At 37.6% G+C, this 20935-nt stretch overlaps 2 protein-coding genes across 3 annotated transcripts in view; one reads left to right on the top strand and one right to left on the bottom strand.

Annotated features, from left to right (window-relative positions):
• Positions 1–3187: 3187 nt before the first annotated feature.
• LOC309688728 (sterile alpha motif domain-containing protein 12-like) lies at positions 3188–9362 on the bottom strand. Of its 2 annotated transcripts, XM_082504660.1 has the most exons (5): positions 9266–9362; positions 5238–5321; positions 4651–4777; positions 4374–4514; positions 3188–4110 (listed from the first exon to the last, which is right to left on the bottom strand). In XM_082504660.1, exons 3-5 carry the CDS (start codon positions 4769–4771, stop codon positions 4094–4096), a joined length of 279 nt encoding a protein of 92 aa, XP_082360786.1. In that variant the 5' UTR covers positions 4772–4777; positions 5238–5321; positions 9266–9362; the 3' UTR covers positions 3188–4093. The 2 variants fall into 2 exon arrangements, with proteins under 2 accessions (XP_082360786.1, XP_082360785.1); XM_082504659.1 differs by lacking the exon at positions 5238–5321.
• Positions 9363–20293: 10931 nt separating this feature from the next.
• Positions 20294–20935, top strand: part of scara5 (scavenger receptor class A, member 5 (putative)) — a 103293-nt gene continuing 102651 nt past the window's right edge. Inside the window, exon 1 of the mRNA XM_082504953.1 lies at positions 20294–20530. The gene's annotated coding sequence lies outside the window, so the exon portion shown is untranslated. The remainder of the gene's footprint in view (positions 20531–20935) is intronic.

The raw sequence follows: 20935 nt of genomic DNA, 5'->3' as shown, positions 1-20935 counted from the left end.
TCAGTAAATAGCAACATAGACGCCACTAATAAACCATTTTATGCACCCTCTAGAACAGGAGCTAACGCCTGGTATGAAAATGCCAGAACAGCCGCTCGTGATTTAGGAAACAGTAACTGTTATGTCTGTTCAAAGGCTAATCCAGAACAGGTAATAGTAGGATACCCCATATCCGGTTTCCCCCTCACTGAGGGACTAGAGAAAATCGGCAGAGATAATGCTCTCTTTAAAGACACTTTACAGTTGACTCTGAGCCCTCTCGACTGCCTACTTAGACACACACACACACACCAACTAACCCTGAGACTCCATTGGGCGAATTATTGAAGTTATCTAATGACACCGCAGGGACCTGCGCCCCAATGAAACGCCCCAAGAATAGGTTAAAGCCCTCACTACCCTTAGGACAGATCCCTCTCCATTTTAATACTAGTATGATATGCCTGCGCAGACTAAAGTTAACTGGCCCAGACACACACATAGATTATACAAAGGATAACTACACATTCTTCTCTGACTCCCCAGGTGCACGCTGTAATGAGACATGGCTAGCTGTCTCTATGGCTGAAGTTTTATCCTATCTGGAGGAACACACACACAGTTCAAGTTCGAGCGGAGACTCGATCATTGTTCCCCCAGACGGTGTATTAAATGACACTGACTGGGGGGAGTTAGTTAAATCACACATGGTCACGCGCCTGACCAGACCAATCCCACATGCTTATTGGTTGTGCAATAATACCCTTAGATTAGCTTTACCTGTTAATTGGACCGGTACCTGTGGTCTAGTAACCGTTGATGTATGCTGTACTTTCATTCCCAATAACACCGCCCCTAACGGTTCATTCACACAAGCTATGAATAAACTTGAAGCATTGCAGATAGAACTAAGAGCCAATGCAGGTCACGGTCAGTGGATAGACAAGTGGCTGCAGGACACGTTTGGAAAATGGAAGGAACTAATTGTAGCTTTTGTAACCATTGTAGCATGTATTATTTTGTTTTTGATGATTATTGCCTGTTGTGTGGTACCCTGTGTACGTTCAATGATAACCCGTATAGCTGCTAGTACAGCTACTTCAATGTATTTGCAATTGGCACAAATTGACCCAGATTATGTGTCAGATGTTACCAATGATGTTCCTGATGTGTATATTGAACATTAGGTTGTGAACTATTACATTTTATGATTTGCTTTTTATATTATGTTATTACATTTGTGATTTTTCCTTTCTATTTGAGTTATTATTTTTAAAAATAATAAAAGAGGGGAACTGTTAGGTATTTTAGTACCATGGTAGCATTTACTGGATATTGTTTTATAGTGACATTATGCAGGAAAACTCTGTCATTCAATAAGGCCCCTTTGTTTTAGTTATTTTTCTCTCTGACCCAAGAATTGATGTGTAAGACTCACAAGCTGGTACCCCAAGGTCGAAAATACCACAGAGATGAGACCACTTCCTTACTCCCATCCTCCCTTTTTCTTTATCTCCTGGAAAAGGCTCGTTAAAGGCTAGGTGGTTTGTTTCAGAATTCACTAATGAAAGAACTCTGTATTTTATGTCTAGGAGTGTATTTTGCTGGGATGATCATAAATTATAGCTGAACTGATAAACTGCACAAGGGATACTTTGCTCACAAGGCAGGAAGACGTTTCCTTATTTGGTCTGTACCGGTTTGAACTGGGAAAGCTGACACACGAACCTTTTTTTCTTTATATAAACTGCTGTGTATCAAATAAACCTTTGAGTTGATTCTGGGAAAGCAATCTGAACAGTTTCTGTATCACTTTGTTCTCCTAGCTGCTCCCGATATCGTAACTAACCCCGCTGAACGGCATACCTGAGTGTTACTTTGAATAATTAGGAGTCTTATAAGGAAAGGACAAACTCTGCTTATCGCTCACGCCACGGAGGAAACCCGGGAAGGCAATTTCCTTCACCCAGAAACATAAAGAAAGAGAGAGGAAAGGTCACACGAGCCCTCAAGTTTTCATAAGCATTTCATGCCTTTAAGAGTAGTATTCAGTCTTTGCATTCCAGTGTATGAGTGTATACGTGTAATTACATACATACTGTGATGCTGAAGTCTATACAATGCTATCATCTTTTTGACTTTTAACTGATTTTTTTTATTTTTACTTTTTTAAACTAAGATTTTTACTTTCAGTTAATTAAAAAATTATGCATAATTGTGTTTAAAACAAGGTTTCGTTGACAGTCTTACGTTAAGGGACTGTGTGCTTTGCCTTACTGCCCTTTCAAATCCAGCGTATACAATTTCAAAGCCTATATTATATCTTTCTTCAGGTGAGAAACAATCCTACCTCCCAAATGATGTTTTTATTCTGGAATTTTGATTGACATTTTTTTCTTTCCATTAAAAGTAAACTACCATAAAAATGTTAGACTGTTCATTTCTTTGTAGCTCCCCTTCCTGGCAGTGTGGTATCTGCTTTAATCAGCTCAGTAGGTTATAATATTAGATAATAATACTAATATAATACATAATATTAGCATCCTGGATTTGATCTTAGATCAGGTCACAGTTTCGTTAAATCACACAGCTGCTGAAGGAATCATAAGATATTAAACAGGACTGATTTAAAGTCTTGGCTGCCTTCATCCCCCCCATTTCTATGCGAAAAACTATATATAGCCTAGCTGCAAGCAGTAGCCTATTACTATCAATGCACTTTCAGATGCTCAAGGAAAATGCGCAACTGCCAAGCAGTGAGAGGTACAACCACACTGCTGCGATATGTAGAGAGGAGCCTGCTTGCAACAATTATTTTCAAATGTGTTAATGCGTGACTGCAATTACAGATCAATAGATTCCAGCTAATCATAATATATCCAGGTTATACCCATGAAGGTGACACACCTATGATTATAGCCTTTAGTTTTAACAGTCCTGGCTCTTTCACAGCGATCTGTCATAGAGGGATTTTCCACACAGTAAAAAGAAGATTTTTAGGAGGAACATGGATATTAACAGGCTGCAGCTGTAAAAACAGAAATTCCTTACTATGTTTACACCATAGTAGTCTTTACCAAAAAGAGAAATGATTAACAAAAACACTTTAAATTCAGTGCACCAAACAACAAAGAGATGGTCAGAAGTAGGAAACTTGTGCAGTCTTAGCGATGCCTACAATACACATTTAAAGGAGGCAATCTCAAAGTGGCAGTCGCTTGAAACAGATTTAATGAAACTGCATCATCACAATCAAATCCAGACAAACTGACAGTTCACTTCAAAAAACAATGAACTTGAAAGGAAACAGCAGCACACCAACATCTGGTTTGTGAAAAGCAATTTTAGTCAGAGAGAAAAGCAAACAACATGACAAAGTTTTACAGCTTTGACTCAGCTCTTCTGATCAGACGTGTGAAATGTTTAACCTTTCCACCCAGGAAATACTGAGGATAAGCAGTATCTGTTATTAAAATACAATCTGTTCCTATTTTGAGAGCAAGCTACCTATTACAATACTAGTAGGATGAAAATGTGTTTAGGATTTGATATTTGTCACGGGGTCAAGAAGGTAAGTAAAAAATCTCTCATAAATCCACTTAAATTTCCTGAAAAACTGCAGTCAAAAACACAAATTTAAACCAACAAACTCAGCAGAATGCATCCCCTGGGAAAATCGGTGAGCAGATTGTTTCATTTTGGCTTTAAATGATCTGCTGATTGGCTTATATCCTAAACCTCTACACATACTGCGACTGCATATTTGGTCCATAAAAACTTTTGTTCGTATGTTTTATAATGCCATGGTTGGCAAACCCAGTGCAGGGACAGAAAAAACACGGAGATTAATGGACAGTAGGATCAGAAAAAGCCACTCAGACAGAAACTAATCTCATCCATCTGCACAGGTCAGATTTCACACCGGAAATGGGTTTCCTTCTCTCTTCATTCCTCATCGATCCTTCTTTCTATTCACTTCTTGTTATTTCCATCAATTCCACCTTTCTGTCTCCTTCACGTGGATGAATGGATGGTTGGGAAATTCAAAAAAATAACAAAAAGTCAGCCATGGTTCTGTTTTTTTCTTTGGCTTTCTGAAGATTTTCACTGTGATTCATGGAGAAAGAAACTCTGGAGAGTATATAAGAAAGCAAATAAAACAAAAATTAGGAACTATTTTCAGGAATTAAAATGGTAATACTCTTAATTCTTTTTTTCTTTGAACAAACTTAAATTTATGACTTAGTTTTAATTAAAATGAATCCTGCACCATTGTTTCTATGCATAATTGTTGCATTCCAACAAATATGCCCTTATCAATGCAACTTTATGACTTTTTTATTACATATATAGTTCAGCCGTGAACTGAAGATGAAGTCATTTGGCAGGCTCACCAGAGCAGATGTCACTAAGTTCACTGATTTCTTCCTGAACTTTGAGAAGAAGGAGGTCCTGCAAAATTTCCTGCTGCTGCTTCTCATCTTCCACCCCAAGAAGCTTCAGCTGATAGTCCTTTAGTCTCAGCAACACACGGCCTGCAGATTTAAACAGGATCCCAGTGATTTGTTCAAGTATATAAAAAGAGATTCAAAATAATGCGAGGAAAGCTAATAATGACTTGGCCTGTTAAATTCCTGCCACTGAAGCAGGAATACCATGCATGTGTTGTACCTGTTATGTCATGTTTGATTACGGCTTTGTGGAGTAGGGTCATCTTAGTCGGATACTGTTCCTGAATCCACTCCAGCACTTCTTCCACTGACCATGATGATGGCCCCTTTGATAGTCCCATCGCCCTCTGATCAATAAAACATAAGAAGAGAAATTAAGAGAAGTGCAGAAAAAGTAAATGTTTAGCTTTTTGTCTTACAGTACAAAATAATTCACTGTACCAAATGCAGTTAAATTCAGTCTTCACACTGAAGAAAGAGACAAATGCATGCTTGATATTACAGCAACATCTCTGTCTGGCACTAACCTTTACCAATTTGTGAGGCAACATTTGGGCTCCATTACATTACAGATTGGATTTTATATTTGTATTTTATATTTATTTACGTTTATATACGGTACCCAGTTCTCAGGTTATCTTGTTCTTGTTCTTGTTGTTGTGGTATCAATTTGAAAATCTTACATCACCTCATTCTCGAGTTCACAAACTTGGGTGTCCACACCGCCCACCTGCTTGGCAGGGCAATGACAATACCCTATCAACCTTTTATGGCTGAGTGGTAAAAAATCTTAAAAACAGAGTTTACCTTAAAATATGATGTGGTGAGGGCTCGTGTACGTGGATTTGTTTGTCACAATAGGCTGCAAATGTTCACACACGCTCTGAATGACTGAGAATGAAAAGAAATGAGGGGATTTTCTTAAAATTGTGTGGGCCCCTAGACACACTGGTGACACATAATTACTCTAAAAAAATGAAAATGGATTTGACATGTCTCCTTTAAAAGCAGAAAATAAGCTCAGCAAGTCAGCTGCCATCACTGAGGACATGCAGACAACCCTTAACAACAGCTCAATGAAGTTTTGCTCCTGGCACATTAGCTGAGGACATTTTTGTCTGCAGTAGACCTTCAAATGTGAGAAAATGTTATTTTCTCTTGATATTTGACGCTCTGGATCACCTACTGGCTTCACATAAGCCTATTTTCCGGTGATTAATTCAACAACCCCCTGAACATGATGACAAATAGTTTTGAATGGCCGATGGATTCTTGTACTGCAAGGTGAAATCAACCGAGTATGACACTAAGAGGTCAAAAAGCTGCCTTCTGTTCATTTGGCTTTTTTCCTAGCCATATCCTCCTGGGCTGCAATGTAATAGGGCAAAAATTGCTAAACAGTTGATGTGACCTTTTCAGCAGGCCAGTCTAGTTATTAGGTTGTAAATATAGGAATGTAATTTCCTGAGTTAATTAAGAGGGATGCGTGATTGGCTGAGGCGGTAACGAGATCCCAGTGGAGTAATTGACATACAGAGAGTGACCGAGGTAAAAAGACAGCAAAGTTCCCTTCAGCGCCAGAGTGAGCTGAGAGTAAAGAAATCTAACTGAGGACAATAATGTGGGTTTTATGCCTGAAGACAGCAGCTCTTAAGCCACACAGCTCCTGAATTGGGCCCCAGTGGTTAGATTTTATAGTGGCATAAAATGACTGTATATACAGCTTGTCTTATTTGCTCTGAACCATTTCATTTAGTTTCATACTGCCAAGTTACAGCTAAACCAGGACCTGTAAACAAAAGCAATATGCAGTGACAAGCAAGGTGGAAAATTGGATTTTTGTAAATTACTGATTGTGTGCAAGACTTTTTTTCTCTCTCTCTAGCTGACCAGATATTTTTTATTATTCAGCTCCCGGCTTTTGCATCTAGTATCACCATTTCATTGAGCTTCAGTTTAACATTGTTAAACAATGTGGACCGTATGGCTCGATCCAAGGTCCAGATCAACATCTCATGCGCTGTGACAGGTGTCTGCTGTTTTAAGAATATAAGATTCATACACGGATTATCTACTATAAATACTTTTATAGACCTGTCATGTCTTTTTTTGTCCTGCACTTGTTCAGTTTTCACAAGGTTTTTGCAAGATTTTTTAAGGATTGCACACCATGCTGAGACATGCCAAGTTTTTGGAAATTACATAATGATGAAGGAGACTTTTTATACGGACTCACTGTTCATCCTTTGATTTAGGTGTCTGAATTATTCATAAGTCAGAGTTCAGCAGCTTAACAAAGAAAAAACATTCTTCTGAAATGAGGTACAAAAGCAGCCAATGTCCAAAGAAAACTTTGAAAGACTTGAGAACTGTATCCTGGAGAACTGCTGCACAATATTACAAGAATGTCTGGCTCCTTTAAAAGAAAACTGTAAAAAAATGAGAGACAAGTCAGGACTTTTGCACAGTCGTGTATAGCCAGAATTTAAAGGCACACAAACAACAGCCTCTATGCCATCTGACATATTATCAGTGTCACCTTATCAAACACTTTCACACAATCTAACATATACTCCTGCTGCCTCGGGTTCAGACTTTTTTAAAGTAGGTCAAGATTCTCTCCAAAGGATTTGTTTGATTTCCAAGTGCCTCTTTAGCTCACTATGCCCCATATTAGCAATACCCAACTTCTCCCAACAGACAGTTTACTCAGGCGCAGCGCTGATTGTAGATCATGTGCACTGGTAGTTAATTATAGTTTGCTCCAGACAAAAAAACTGAATCACTTTCACCCTTATTAACCTTTCATTTGAGGCCTTTGATGTGTCATGCTGTCATAATTCCCATTGTTGAGGAACTTCACAGATGGACTGAAGTTTCCTTTGACCATCTGAGGTTTTTTAGTATTTCTTAGGGGAAATGAGTGTGTATGAAATACAGAATGACTAAATATTAGATTAAAAATTACAAATTGCAATCATAATGTAACATCACTGGACTCACAGATTTAACTGTTTAAGTAACACCCATGAAAATCCTAAACTCTGTAAAACTCCCATTAGTACCCTGTTATGTGACAGCTTAGCTTTGAGCAGTGCAAGTGAGGTTTGCTCTCTAGCTGTATGCCCTCACTGATCTGCGAACACAAGCCCGTGTGCCGAACTCAGCTCAGGTGAAGCTAGTTCTCATGTAGCCTCAGTTTGTTAGCTTTTCAGACAGTACTGAATGGTCTTGTTACTCGGTAAGTTAGTCAGCACTTTGGTCAACCTGTGTTGTTTTTAAATGTCCTCATAAATAAATAGATTGAATTGATTGATAGATCATTGCCTATTTGATGTCCATAGTCCATATTAGTGTTAATAGTTGTTTTACGTTTTGTTATGGTGTAACATGTATGGGAGTCCTAGACGTTTTGTTTGTTTTATACTGTAATAGTCATACTGCAATAATTACACTGACATTATTAAAGCGAAACAATTTTAATTGCATGAGTTTACAGCTAATGTAGTCTACAGCATAACATGTGGGGAGAATAATCAAGCATATTGTTTTGTGTTGTACTATTTCACATGCATCATGTTAACTGAGTACTTGGCTCTTATTCCCAAATAGGTGTGCATCACACAAAACCTAACTCAGCATATACTCTATACATCCAGACTCACTCTACCAATCCTCCAAAGAAAATATTTTTCCAGCCTAATTCTATAGCTTTAACTCACTGCAATTAGTGCATGTTTAATTTCCTCACTCTGTCTTGAGTGTTGATATCTTCCCAACCCACAATGGCATGCAGGAGATCTTGAACTGTAAATTGATGGACGACTATTATCTATATCTTTAGTTATTTTTTGGTGTCTGGAAATTGGCTTAATATATAACAGGATTTCATAATATATCAGAGTTGATCTTAAATTTTAGACAGACAATCTTTACATTCAACATACTAATGGTCAGAAAACGATTGCCTATTAGTATCTATATGCATACATTATGTTTCTCTGTATTTCTTCTTGGAAAGAGAGCCTGCAGATTTATGCCAGACCTATGATATTATGATCAAATACAGCAAGGAATAAAGAAAACGTCAATGGTCAAACACACATACACAAGCTGCAGGCTGCAGCATCCTTCATACATTGTAAATATAATCCTACCACCTTGTGGTGTCTTGCAGAAGTACATCTTCTCCTGAACAAGCTTTAAAGTTTGTTTTAGGAAGAAATAAGTGGTCCAACTTTTCCATAACCTAGTTCACAGAGATTTCAGCTCTCTAATCCGCAGCTTTGCTCCATTTACATTATGCAATGCAGCCGTTTCGGTTCTTTATTCAAACAGTTGGCGCTTTATTGTGTGTTTTCTTTCAGCAAATGGTAAAGCATGCCCTAAAAACGCACTGAGAGTTTTGCACAGCATTGCACAGATTCATTATGCATCACCTTGCCAAAAAATATTTACCGCTGCAGTTTTTCTCAGCTGTGTTAAAGCTCAGCAGAATACGCAGACTGGTTACAGTGTTAAAATTTTTACTTGTTTTAGGCGCCTTTTCTTGTTGACAGGCTGATGCCGAATTAAAGCAGTGTACCTAAAGGTTATGTACTAATTTGTACCAGCTTGGTATGTATGTCTGAATTTAAGAGACCTCAATTAAGCGTATATGAATATTTTGAGTAGAATTTGGGCTGTTGTACAGGACTGAGCCCAACCCATCGACAACAACTGTCTTTCAACAACGTCAAATAGCTACAACAATACTGTAGGTAAGCCGCTTTAACACTTGGTTATCTACACAAACTTTATGTAGGTGTTTAGTTCAGTAGGAAGTTGATATTTACCTCCAGCCCGCTCCCGTTCGTAACGTTTAAATGGCGACCCTATTCGTACCTTTACTGAAGTGTTACAGTAGGTAAGTTCATTTCACAGGCCCCGCCCATTACCCCTGCCACGTGATGCATTCAGGTGCCGTGGTAACATGTGTTTGGTACATAATGCTGCATACTATTAATGAAGTCTGTAGTATTTCCAGGTACACTGGTATCTGTGCATTAAAAAGAAAACATGTATACCTAGCCCATTTATTTATATTATGTACCGGTATGGAGTTAATATGGTTCACAGACAATTAGCTGTGAGGCCACCTGTCCTGCAAATCCATATTTGTTAACTTAATCCACTGCACAGAAGTGTATTCATCTATTTGCAGAATATAATTTAATAGTGATAGTATAAAAACTACATTGCGGTGGAGAAAAGGACAAAAGAGGGCCTCATAAGCAGTCTGAGATCCAGGTCTTAGATTTTTGAGTGTACAAGTGCTCCAAATTTTCGCAAATTACCGCACAGTAACTGTCATTAAAATTCATCTTAATCTAGAAATAAAGATGTATACAGCTGCAGTTTGTGGCTGCACATTTTGGTATGTAAAATGTGCTTAACATGACATTCTTTACCTAACTGATAAGTTCCCCCGACCTTCCCCTATTTGTCCAAATACTCCTTTTTTATTTATAGAACTATTATTATTATTATTGTTATTTTATATACGTTACATAATTAAGCTTGTTATATTATACTCTAAGAAATTACAAAAAATAATTATGTTTTATTAACTGCTTCCAACAGATGGCGCTCGTCTACAGCAGGTGGGAGTCATCTTCAGCTCGGAGCTTCCCAACTTTAGGTGGAGCAGCCTTGTGGTCACGTGACGTTGTTACGGGTATATTACTAATTTGAGTGTAGGTTATTTTATTAGTTTGCTCTGCTCTACAGATCTGCTAACTCTTTTCATATCACTGGCAGAGGCTGGGCAATTTCGCCATTACTTTTTTGTAGTTTTAATGATACTCTAAATGAAGAAAATTTCACTTGAATCTGCATCTGGCTCATCTGTCATTCCCTTGAAAAGGGACGTTATGTAACATGTATATACAGAGGATCCCTAGTATGACGCACATGATTGTATAATTAGTGTGATAATAAGTTAATGCCATTTCTCCCTTACCTGTAGAACTAACTAACTATGACTTTTCGACGTTGCATGTGTTTAATTTTTATTGCTATTAGGTTGAATGACAGTTTAATTGCTGCATACAATTAATTAGAGTGCAGTGCCACAAACGGACAGGAAACCCACACATAAAGGAACTCATCCATCAGAAAATCGTTGCTTTGTGTTTCTGCTGTTATGGAAGTATCTCTGCTTTTAATTTGCCCACAAAAATGGGCTTATGTTTCACGCAGTTGGCTGAACAATGGCATGGGATGTTTGCCTACTATGATGCTTTCAAGGGCTCCAAGTTCAGACTTTATCAAATAAAATAAGCTGTGAGCTTTTATTTCCATTAATAAATACCATAGGGGATGTTTCTGTTCATAGTGTTTTGTGTTTAATTGTAAAATGAGTGGAAGGATGTGAAAAATAAATTATGTTTCAGTCAAAAACTTCGGGCGAGCTTTTGTATTTAAGTAACAAACAAAGTATTTCTTTGTTGCTCAGATGAGAACAAAGTAAAGATGTTTGGCCATAATCCACAGCACCATGTTTTGGTGAAAACCAAACACAGCATGTCAGCATAACTGTCAAGCACAGTGATGGAGGGACGATGTTTAGGCTTGTTTTGCAACAACAGGACCTTGGTACCTTTAAGACATTGAGTTAACCATGAACTCAAAGCTTGGCTTAAAATGGTTCATGCAAGAGGAAAATGACTTATTTTAACATCTTCTGATAACCCGTGGAATTCGGAATTCTATGTTAATGGGGAAAAAAATCCAAGAATTGCAGTCAAACATTTGGAGAGTAACCCCACCAAAACAGCTTTGGGAAATATATGACTAATCCTAAAACCAAAACTGTCATTCATTGAGCTTCTTTCTTTATTGAAAGCACCACTGAGTTGTTAGTAAAGTGCATTGTACCCCTTACAGGACTTCTGTATAACAATTTTCACAATATAATTTGTGCTGCATGTTATAGCACCATAGCCAGCCAGCCGAACATCTGAAAATACTGTTAAGCAAGCAACACGCATAACAGGAAATCTCCTATATCTCCTATATCCTATATATAGAGAGAAACTATGCCTCCCTATTTTTCCATACAAAAACATTCTGAACTCATTACTAATTGTGTCAAACTTTTTTTGCATGACAGCATTATCATTTTTTGTTTTTATAAAAGTCATGCTCACAAACAACCAAAGAAAATGTGAGTTACAAAGATGTTATTGCACTTGTGTAATATCCAACAACATCATTACTGAACATAAAAAAGTCCCATATTTGGATACACATGTTTGTACAGAGCAGAGTTTTGCAACTCAGTCAACATCAAAGGTTACAGTACCACAACACAACAGGTTGCACTCAACACACAACACGCCATGTTATTACTTCAGTAAATGAGACCTCCCATGATTATTCTGAAAATAAATAAATATGGATTTTAGTTTGCACTTAGTCTTGGGATATGGTATCAGAGTTTTTATTGAAGTCCCAAATCCCAATAAAATGTATTGACCTTTTTAATGCATTACGGGATTCCAGTATTGCAGTTTCCAACATGACTCAATTTTGGGAGGAGAATGCTGAAGAGGATGAGGAGGGGAGTATTATAATATTGTCCGGCTCCTAGTTGGCTCAGAAACTGCTCATAGGGTGGTTTGTAAATTATTTGTAGAGATACCTGGCTGTCTCAAGCAAACATCTCAGTCACTGTGTGGAAAGATTCTACAGGAAACCTGGTATCTGCAATTGTAAATGCATGTAATGCATCAGTAAATCTTGACATACATGGTGGAGACAACCCACATGAATTTTTCAGCTTTGCAAGTTTGAAGAGTAGGAACCAGCTGTCGGGTCCGTGGCTGTCTTTTCCCCCCCTTTTCTCTCCATGTCACTCTAATTAGTCAGAGGCATGCGAAATTTCAACAGAATTAGGATTGCTTCCTAAATGTATGCCTGTTTTTTACATTATGGATGAAGGTGAGAATTTGCTCTTCAGTACACATGCACATGTAATTAATCAATAATTGAATAATGTCGTAATGGTGGCAACAGTCTGTTGGAGCTCTTTACAAAAAATTTACAGGGAAGCTCATTAAATAATCTCACAACAGTAAAAAAAAAGGAAAAAAAAAAGATGCAAACATAACCTAGGTCAAATTCAAATTCAGATTTTATTTGTCACATACACCATCATACACAGTATGACATGCAGTGAAATGCTTGTTGCTGTGCAATGCCCAACCATAAAACTACAGTAAAAATTTACAAAAAAAACAGCAATAATAGTTACATAATAGATTTTAAAAAATGAACATCAAAGAAAGGTCTAAAAGATATAAGGAATAAATTAAGAATTTAGCCTAAGAAGTAAAGTCTGGACTAAGAATTAGAGTTAAATTTTAAAATAAAGTGTGCAAATAAACAGTGTGCAAAGGTCAAGACAGAAAGTTGTTTTCCCGTTTACTTCTATACTATAGGAATGAAGTCTTTTTTAGAACTACAGCTATCGCCATCTGGTGGCCTTCAGATAGAATAGAGATTTAAGGCACTTTCACATTGGCTAAATTTTTCCAACCTGACTGCTTTATCCATGTTTTGTGAGTGTTTTCTCATATAGCAAAATAAGTATATGTGCTTGCAGAGTAATGCTTGTTACATTGCAAGTAAATTGTATAAATTAGCATTAATAGCTTGACAGTGCAGTTGCAGTTTTCATCAGTTAACAAAAAAAGTATTGTTACCTCCAAATGTTTCCATTAGACAGACCATGTTTATTTTAGAAACAATGCTCAGATCAAGCAGACTCTTTCTTTATTAGGTGTTAATGGTGTAAGGGCTAAGTTCTATGCTTTTAATCATTTAGTCATCATTATTATCAGCTTCATTTAGCACTGTCTTGCTTTTTCCTTTTCCTCTTTTTTCACTCCCAGAAGGACAACTCCTCTTCATTTTTGCTGAGTGGTTTTTGGTTTTCTTGGTTTTCTTCTTGCTTGATGGGACCAAACCACTTCTGATATGTTCTACCTTAGTATTTAAAATTGAAAAAACACTGAATTACATTTTTATTTTATAGCAATCTTCCCTGGGTAATTTCCTGTTTACTTGCACTATTGTCATATAGAAGAGGAGGATTCAAAACCTGGACTGGATTTTCCAACAACTAATTTACCATGATTTCCAAAGAAGGAAGCAACACACAAATGATGTTGCTCCTCTCTGTGCTGAACTTAGTAACATTGTGTGTCTCTAATGAACTGGATCTATGAATTATGTGCAGTGATGTTTAATTCTATTGCATGCCATGGATCATGCACATCCAATGGGACTCATGGGATTAAGTCTTTAGCTGTGCCCATATTCTTCTACTTTGTGGATTTTTAGTTTTCCTTAAACAGACCCAGTGATTTTATCCTTATTGTTCATCCCAAATTTGAGTGATGGTGAAGGCTGTTGTGACTATATCATTAAATGGGCAACACTTCAACACTTCGTTCAGGAACACATGTATGCACTGAAATATTAAGTCCTAAATGTCATGTGACTGGTTGTTTTTCCTTTTCCTCAAGCGGACATACACTTTGACTGTAGAGGCCTGGGACTGGGACAACAACACACACAACAGTAAGTCAAAACTTCACATACATCCAATGCAGTTTCTCAATAAGATTTGCTTATGACCAACACTAAAACATTCATCTGAGCTTGTCAGCCATGTCCACTCACTTATCTACATTTTTGGTTTAAAATGTGAAACGACCTCCAAACTGATGACCCATTCCTATGGCACAAATAGACACAAAAACCTTCTGTGAGATTTAATTTATAGAAACAGTTTCTAGAACCCAAACATTTTATTTAGTACGTCTTGATGCATTCTCAATCATCCAAGTGACTTCTTCAGTCTCAGCTGACTGACCTGCAGTCAGCTGAGACGGAAGAAGTCACTTGGATGAGTGACGAAACGTTTCTCCCACAAAACACTACATCTAGATGAACAGAATCAACTTTTGGAGATTTTATTTAGTAAGACACATGGACAAAAAGAAAGGATCACAATGTTGATATTTATCTTTATTTTTTAATAACCTACAGATTTGTTTGAGATGTTCTGCTGTGAGCTTCTGAGAAGTCATTTAAAAGCTTTGTCAATCAAAAAAGAAACACTAAAGAGGGTTTATTTACCTCTGTTATCGGTTAGCTGCTATTCTGGATCACGATCATGTGGAAGTAAGTGAGGAAAAATAAACACCAGATACAGAGCATTAGAACAAAGAAGAGATTTTAAGGCGATGACAAAGGGAATGTATTCATAGTTACATATTTGTGTTCGGCAGATGCAATTATGGCTGGCAGGGAGAACTTTGTAACGAATGTTTGACTTACCCTGGATGTGTCCATGGAACTTGCAACATGCCCTGGCAGTGCAACTGTGAGATGAACTGGACAGGTCTGTTTTGCAACAGAGGTATGACTAAAAATTTCTTACATTTTAATCACTTCTCTGCCAAAACAGTATGGTCCCTGCTTATTCAGTACTCGTAGTAAAATAACAATGAAAAATAACCAGTAAGTCAGTTGATATCCACTAAAACAAAATGGAATGTCTTCAGAGGAGAAAAGGGTAGGATAACTCAGGGAATACTATTACAAAAGTACAAAAGAAAGTTACAAATAACAATTCAACACTGTGATTGGCAGGCATTGCATCTTTTTTAAAGAAAAAAAGATTTCTGTGGGTATATCATGCAATTTGACCAGATTAAAGACCCTTAGAGAAAAAGGTTCCAGTTCTCCAGTTCATGCAAATGCATAGAGGTGGCATGCTTTACATCACTCCATCCAAGGCTTTGCACTGCACTTGATAGTTTAAGGTTTGGATACAGCTGCTCGGACATTGAAACCCATTCCATGAAGCTCTCTACGTATTGTTTTTGAGCTAATTTGATGGTTACATGAAGTTTAAGGGGCTATAGCAATTGACTGCAGAAAGTTAATGACCTCTGTGCACTAAGCATCTGCTGAACCCACTCTGTGATTTTACATAGCCTACAATTTCACTGTTGAGTTGCTGTCATTTTCAGTTGCTTCCACTTTGTTATATTTAATCCCCTTTTGTATTTCCTATTCTGCCCTTCCATTCTTGTCTCTTTGTTATCTGATGTGTTTGTGTCAAGAGTTCAGTTTGACCCCCTTTGACAGATTTTGTTTACACAATAACAATCAGCTGTCTCAGGTCATTTAACATGGTTGCATTTCCTGAATCACGATCACGTCTACAAGGCTGACATCCAGTTATTTGAGCAGATCAGTTGCAGAACTATGTTACTGACACAAATGGGTGCCAATCCAGTCAGTGGGTTTCATTAAAGCTCTTTATTTTTGCTCAAAACATTGCATTTAGTATGGAATGGGGATTTTGTTTTCTCTCTCTGCTGCTCCATTTAAAGATGCTGATCAGCTCCAAGTGCTCTAAACACGTGTTAATTATTGAGATAATATTGGGATAAATAAGCATGTTTATACATGTTTTCGTGTTTTAGAGTTTGAATTCAATCTAGGAGAATAAGACTTGAGGAGGAGGAAAAGAGTGGCATTTTAAGACTGTCTCCTTCTTTCCTGTCTTAGACACATTTTAGAAATGCATTTAATATCAACTGTTTGGAAAGTATTTTCTATTGAAGAGTATTTTGTACTTACATGCTTTTTCCTTTCACTATTTCAGCAGCGGTTTCACCTGACTCAGCTTAAAATCTATAAATCAGCTCCAGACTGTGCAGCCAGCAGACCAAGTGACAAGTGAGCACATTGTGCTAGTTTAATCCTTTTTCCGTAGTCTCCCATGATTTCAAATCCTTTAAAATTTGTCTTTTAAATCCTTATAGCATCTCCATTAATTACACATATCTTATTCATGTATAAGCCAGATATTCACGTCTTTATTTCTCCTGGGAAGAAGCTAGTCTTATTGCTCATTCTTGAAGTGTACATAACTATTGCAGTGCACCTTTGCATGTGTTACCCCACACCTCTACACAGCAATTTAAATATAGCAATATGAGAGAACAATAAAGTGTATGAAGTGATTTATGATTGAGCAGAAGCTTTGTTTTCTTCAGGACTTTGATGGTTTTTTTGAGTGTACATATTTTTCTGAGGTTTCCATATATCATAATTTGAGTTTTTCTTAAAAAGTGATCATTTGTTTTTTTCAGACCATCTTTTTAGTTTTGTCATTTCTTGTGTCGTGACCTGCAAAAGCTGTTGCAAATTCTCTCCATGACAAAGAATATATGTATCATCCGCAAATAAAAATGAACTTCGACATATCTGCTGCTCTGCATGTATCATTTGCATATAAGATGAAGAGTCTGAATGTTGAAGAGTCCCTGCTCTCTAAATGCTTTTCACCCAGTCTAGCGCCACCCCTCTAATACGAGGTCTTTCCATTGTATCATTTAACATCTTGTCATCAAATGTGTCAGAGGTTGTTTTCAAGTTAAAAACTCCTGCCGCTTACTTTGTTTCATTGACACAATTTGTAACTTCTTTAAATAATTCAGTTAATGCCATGGATGCTGATCTGTTTGATCTAAATCCGAAAAATCCTGGTAATATTTTGTTTAGTTATAAATGTACACCGTCTATTAAGTATTTTTGAATAATTGTGGGAGTAGAGAAATGGGTCTGTAATTTGTGAACAACAACATATATGTGCTGTTACTGAATATTTACTTATTACCTATGACTTATCAAAGTTTTGACTCTCACAGGCTGCCAGAGATTCCTGCAGGCTTTCGTGCCCTCCACCAGTATGGCCTTGAGAGGTGCAGGTGCTATTAGTCTTCCACCATCCTCACGCCAAAAATAAGAAAAATCTCAGTCATTTCTCAGTGAACAGAACATACATAGACTGAAACATACACAGATTGAAAGCCAGAATGTGTGTCTCTGGCATTGGAGCTGAATGCTTTTTATGTCCAGCATCCACACCAACTAGCTGACTCTGATGCAGTTCATCAATACAGGATTTAATTCATTTTAAAAGTTTAATTAATATTGCAAAAACAATTTAGCTACACAGAAATGTAACTTATGTAAAAGAAAAGCAATATTATGGACAATGGAAAATCCTATAATCTATGATTATATACTTCACATATATTAGAAAACAAGAGGGAAAGAAAATACATTGTTTTAGCCCTCCGAGTGTTAGCAAGGGATACAAATTGTGTTTATTGGAGAATTGTTCAATATGAACATTTCTCAGCAAACTATGCATGTCTTTACAAAACTATTTAAACTAATTCAGCACTCGCAGACCCTCTAACTCTAAAACAGAAACTGAATTTGGTTTGGATTCCAAAATTGACCGACATAGATGGAAGTGAGGCAGAAAATAAAATACCAAACTGGAGAAACTTTAAAAAAGCTTGTTTGCAGCTAAAATTACACAGTTTTTTGTTTTGTCTATATCATGTTAGTATACATGCAGTCACTTTTTAATATCTATAACACTTTAAGACACAAACTCAAATGGTAATTGTGTGTATAACACTGTTGTTCATGTGTTAAAAACTGAGAAAGACCTAACAATGTAACAATGTAATGTATGAATATTATTCTTAAGTTCAGCTAAGGAAACCCTGTGTCGCAAAATGTTTGATGCATGTGAGTCAAACCCCAGAGACGAATCCAATATTACTCTGATTTTGAATGCTTGATGTAGCAGTTGAAGAAAAAGAAGCCAGTCCCTGACTGATTTTAGGATATAGTTCAGTCTTATCGGCATTTAAAACAAGGAGTCTCTTGAGCAAATGCAGTTTTCTCTGTCCTTTCTTAAAGTTCTCTTCCATTATATGACCAGTTCAGCTTATTATTAAAAGAACCCCCAGGCACTTCTCAGAATTCATCTCAGTGTCTCTTCACTGGATGTTCTCTGGTAAAGGAGAAGGTTTGTACCTGCAGCAGTCGTCCACCAACTTTTCCCAGCACTGATCTGGAGATGGTACTTCTGGCACCAGTTCACAAACTCAGTTTCAGTACTGAAAGCAAAGAGAATACAGGTAAACACAATGCAGTTTCTAAAAAAAGTGAGTGCCCCCTAAACTTAGTAACTGGTTGGACCACCTTTAGCAGTAACAACTGCAGTCAGGCATTTGTGATGACTGGCAATGAGTGTTTTACAGTGCTGTGGAAGAATTTTGGCCCACTCATGCAGCCATATTCAAGGGTTTTTGAGCATGAACCAGCTTTTTAAGGTCATGCCACAGCATCTCAATCTGATTCAGGTCAGGAGTTTTACTAGACTTGAAAATCTTCATTTTGCTTTTCTTAAGTCATTGAGAGGTGTATTTCTGGTGTATTTTGGATCATTTGGATCAGAGGCCAAGTACGCTTCAGCTTGAGGTCACAAGCAGATGGCTGGACATTCTCCTTCAGGATGTTTTGGTAGACAGCAGACTGCTGTTACCCTTATGCCAGATGTAATGACACACACGCCTTCCAAAAAGCTCAACTTTGTCTCGTCAGTCAGTTTTTTCCCAAAATCTTAAGGAACATCAAGATTTTTTTCAGCAAACCTAAGATTTACATTTCAGTTCCTTATACTCAGCAATGGTTTTTGTATTGCAACTCTGCCACGCAGGCCATTTTTTCCCAGTCTCTTTCTTATGGTGGAGTCATGAACAATAACCTTAACTGAGGCAAGTGAGGCCTGCAGTTCTTTGGATGTTATTCGGAGGTCTTTGTGACTTCTTTGGTTAATTTTGGTCAGCCAGCCAATCCTGGGAAGGTTCACCACTGTTCCATGTTTTTGCCATTTGTGAATAATGACTCTCGCTGTGGTTCGCTGGAGTCCTGCAACTTTAGAAATAGCTTTATAACCTTTTCCAGACTCAGAGATGTCACTTACTTTGGTTCTCATTTCTTCCTAAATTTCCTTGGATTGCAGCATGATGTCTGACTTGCAGGTTCTATTTAAGTTTAAGATTTATGATTGAGAGCAGGTGTGCCAGTAATCAGGCCTGGGTGTTGCTAGAGAAATTGAATTCAGATTTCCAAATATGGGATACGCCAGTTAATTTATGCTAAAATTATGGGTGTTGGGGTGGGGGGTCACTTTTCCACACAGGGCCATGTAGGTTTGGATTTTTTCCCCTACTACTACTTTTAGAAACTGCATTTTATGTTTACTTGTGTTATATTTCTCTAATATTTAAATTGTTTTGTTGATCTGAAACATTTAAGTGTGACAAACATACAAAAAATGTGAAATCAAGTGAGCAAACACTTTTATTATCACTGCATTTGTTCATTCAGACATAAAATGTTTTATGTATTTAGTGTTGAAACGAGGCAACTCATCCATGGTGCTAACTTCTGTCTCCAAACCACTCAACATGAGTGGCTTGAGTTGTTTACAAAGTTATAGGGGCATGACAGCAATGGTTTGGACATGTACAGAGGAGGTATTGTGAATAGCAGCTCCATATTCAGCATACAAAAGATGCTGAATATGGAGCTGCTAGTCAGGAGAAAAAGAGGTAGACTGCAGATATGAACGATGATGTAGTGAAGGGGGACATACAGAAGGCTGGTGTGCCAGATGAGGATGCAGGAGATGGAAGACAGAGGAGATGAAAGCAGGTGATTTGCTGTGGCGACCCCTAAAGGAAGCAACCAAAAGTGGAAGAAGATGGGACACAAACTCACTTTGTTTTATTACCTCCATCCCACAGAGGGCGCTCGTGTACAACAGGTGAGTGTCATCATCTTCACCTCGCAGCCTCTGTCCCAGCTGCTCGGCAACTTCAGCTGGAGTTTAGTGATGGTCACATGACGTTGTTATGGGTATATTACCCCAAAATGTCACAGTTTGCGCTCCACTACAGAGCTGCTGCCTGTCTCCGCAGCACTGACAGAGGCTGTGCATGTCCCTGTACTATTAGAAACTTTACCGATTACTTTTTGTTTTGTAGTTTTCATTATTTTTTTGAGAGCTGAGCCACTGAAAAAAGGAAGCGAGAGCAGAATTTTGAGGGCAATTATGAAAAACGCGGAGCAGTGAATTTTATTTCCCGTTGACAGCTGAAAAGGTGAGACAGGAGGACTCGTGCTGCTTCTCTCCTTCAGGATGTCGCACAGGCTTAGCATTATCTGAGAAAATATGTAACGAATTTTGACTTAAATATGCATCTGTCTGGTCTGTCATGCATTTGAAAAAGGGTATCATGCAATGTGTACACACAGAGGATCCCTAGTATAAATCACATAAGTAGGCTCTCGGGAAATCTGCGTAAGAGTAACAGATTTACCAAGGCTTGGTAATTTAATTAGTGCGTTCATAGGTTAATGACGTTTGTCCCTCACCTTTGTAGAGTTGCTGATTTATTGACATGTGTTCCACTTTTATTGCTATTAGACTATTAGGCTGAATTGCTGCATACAATTTATTGGAGCTCAGCGCTACACAAGGACAGGAAACCCACACTTAATGGAAC

This window comes from Aulonocara stuartgranti (assembly GCF_965226115.1).
Source record: "Aulonocara stuartgranti genome assembly, chromosome: 15".
Taxonomy (NCBI): Eukaryota; Metazoa; Chordata; class Actinopteri; order Cichliformes; family Cichlidae; genus Aulonocara; species Aulonocara stuartgranti.
This window is presented reverse-complemented; position numbering and strand designations above follow the sequence as displayed.

Coding starts and splice junctions, on each gene's coding strand:
- LOC309688728 (XM_082504660.1), bottom strand. CDS start 4,771: ATGGGACTATCAAAGGGGCCATCATCATGGTCAGTGGAAGAAGTGCTG. Junction 4,515..4,650: donor AATCAAACATGACATAACAG/GTACAACACATG, acceptor TTAAATCTGCAG/GCCGTGTGTTGCTGAGACTA.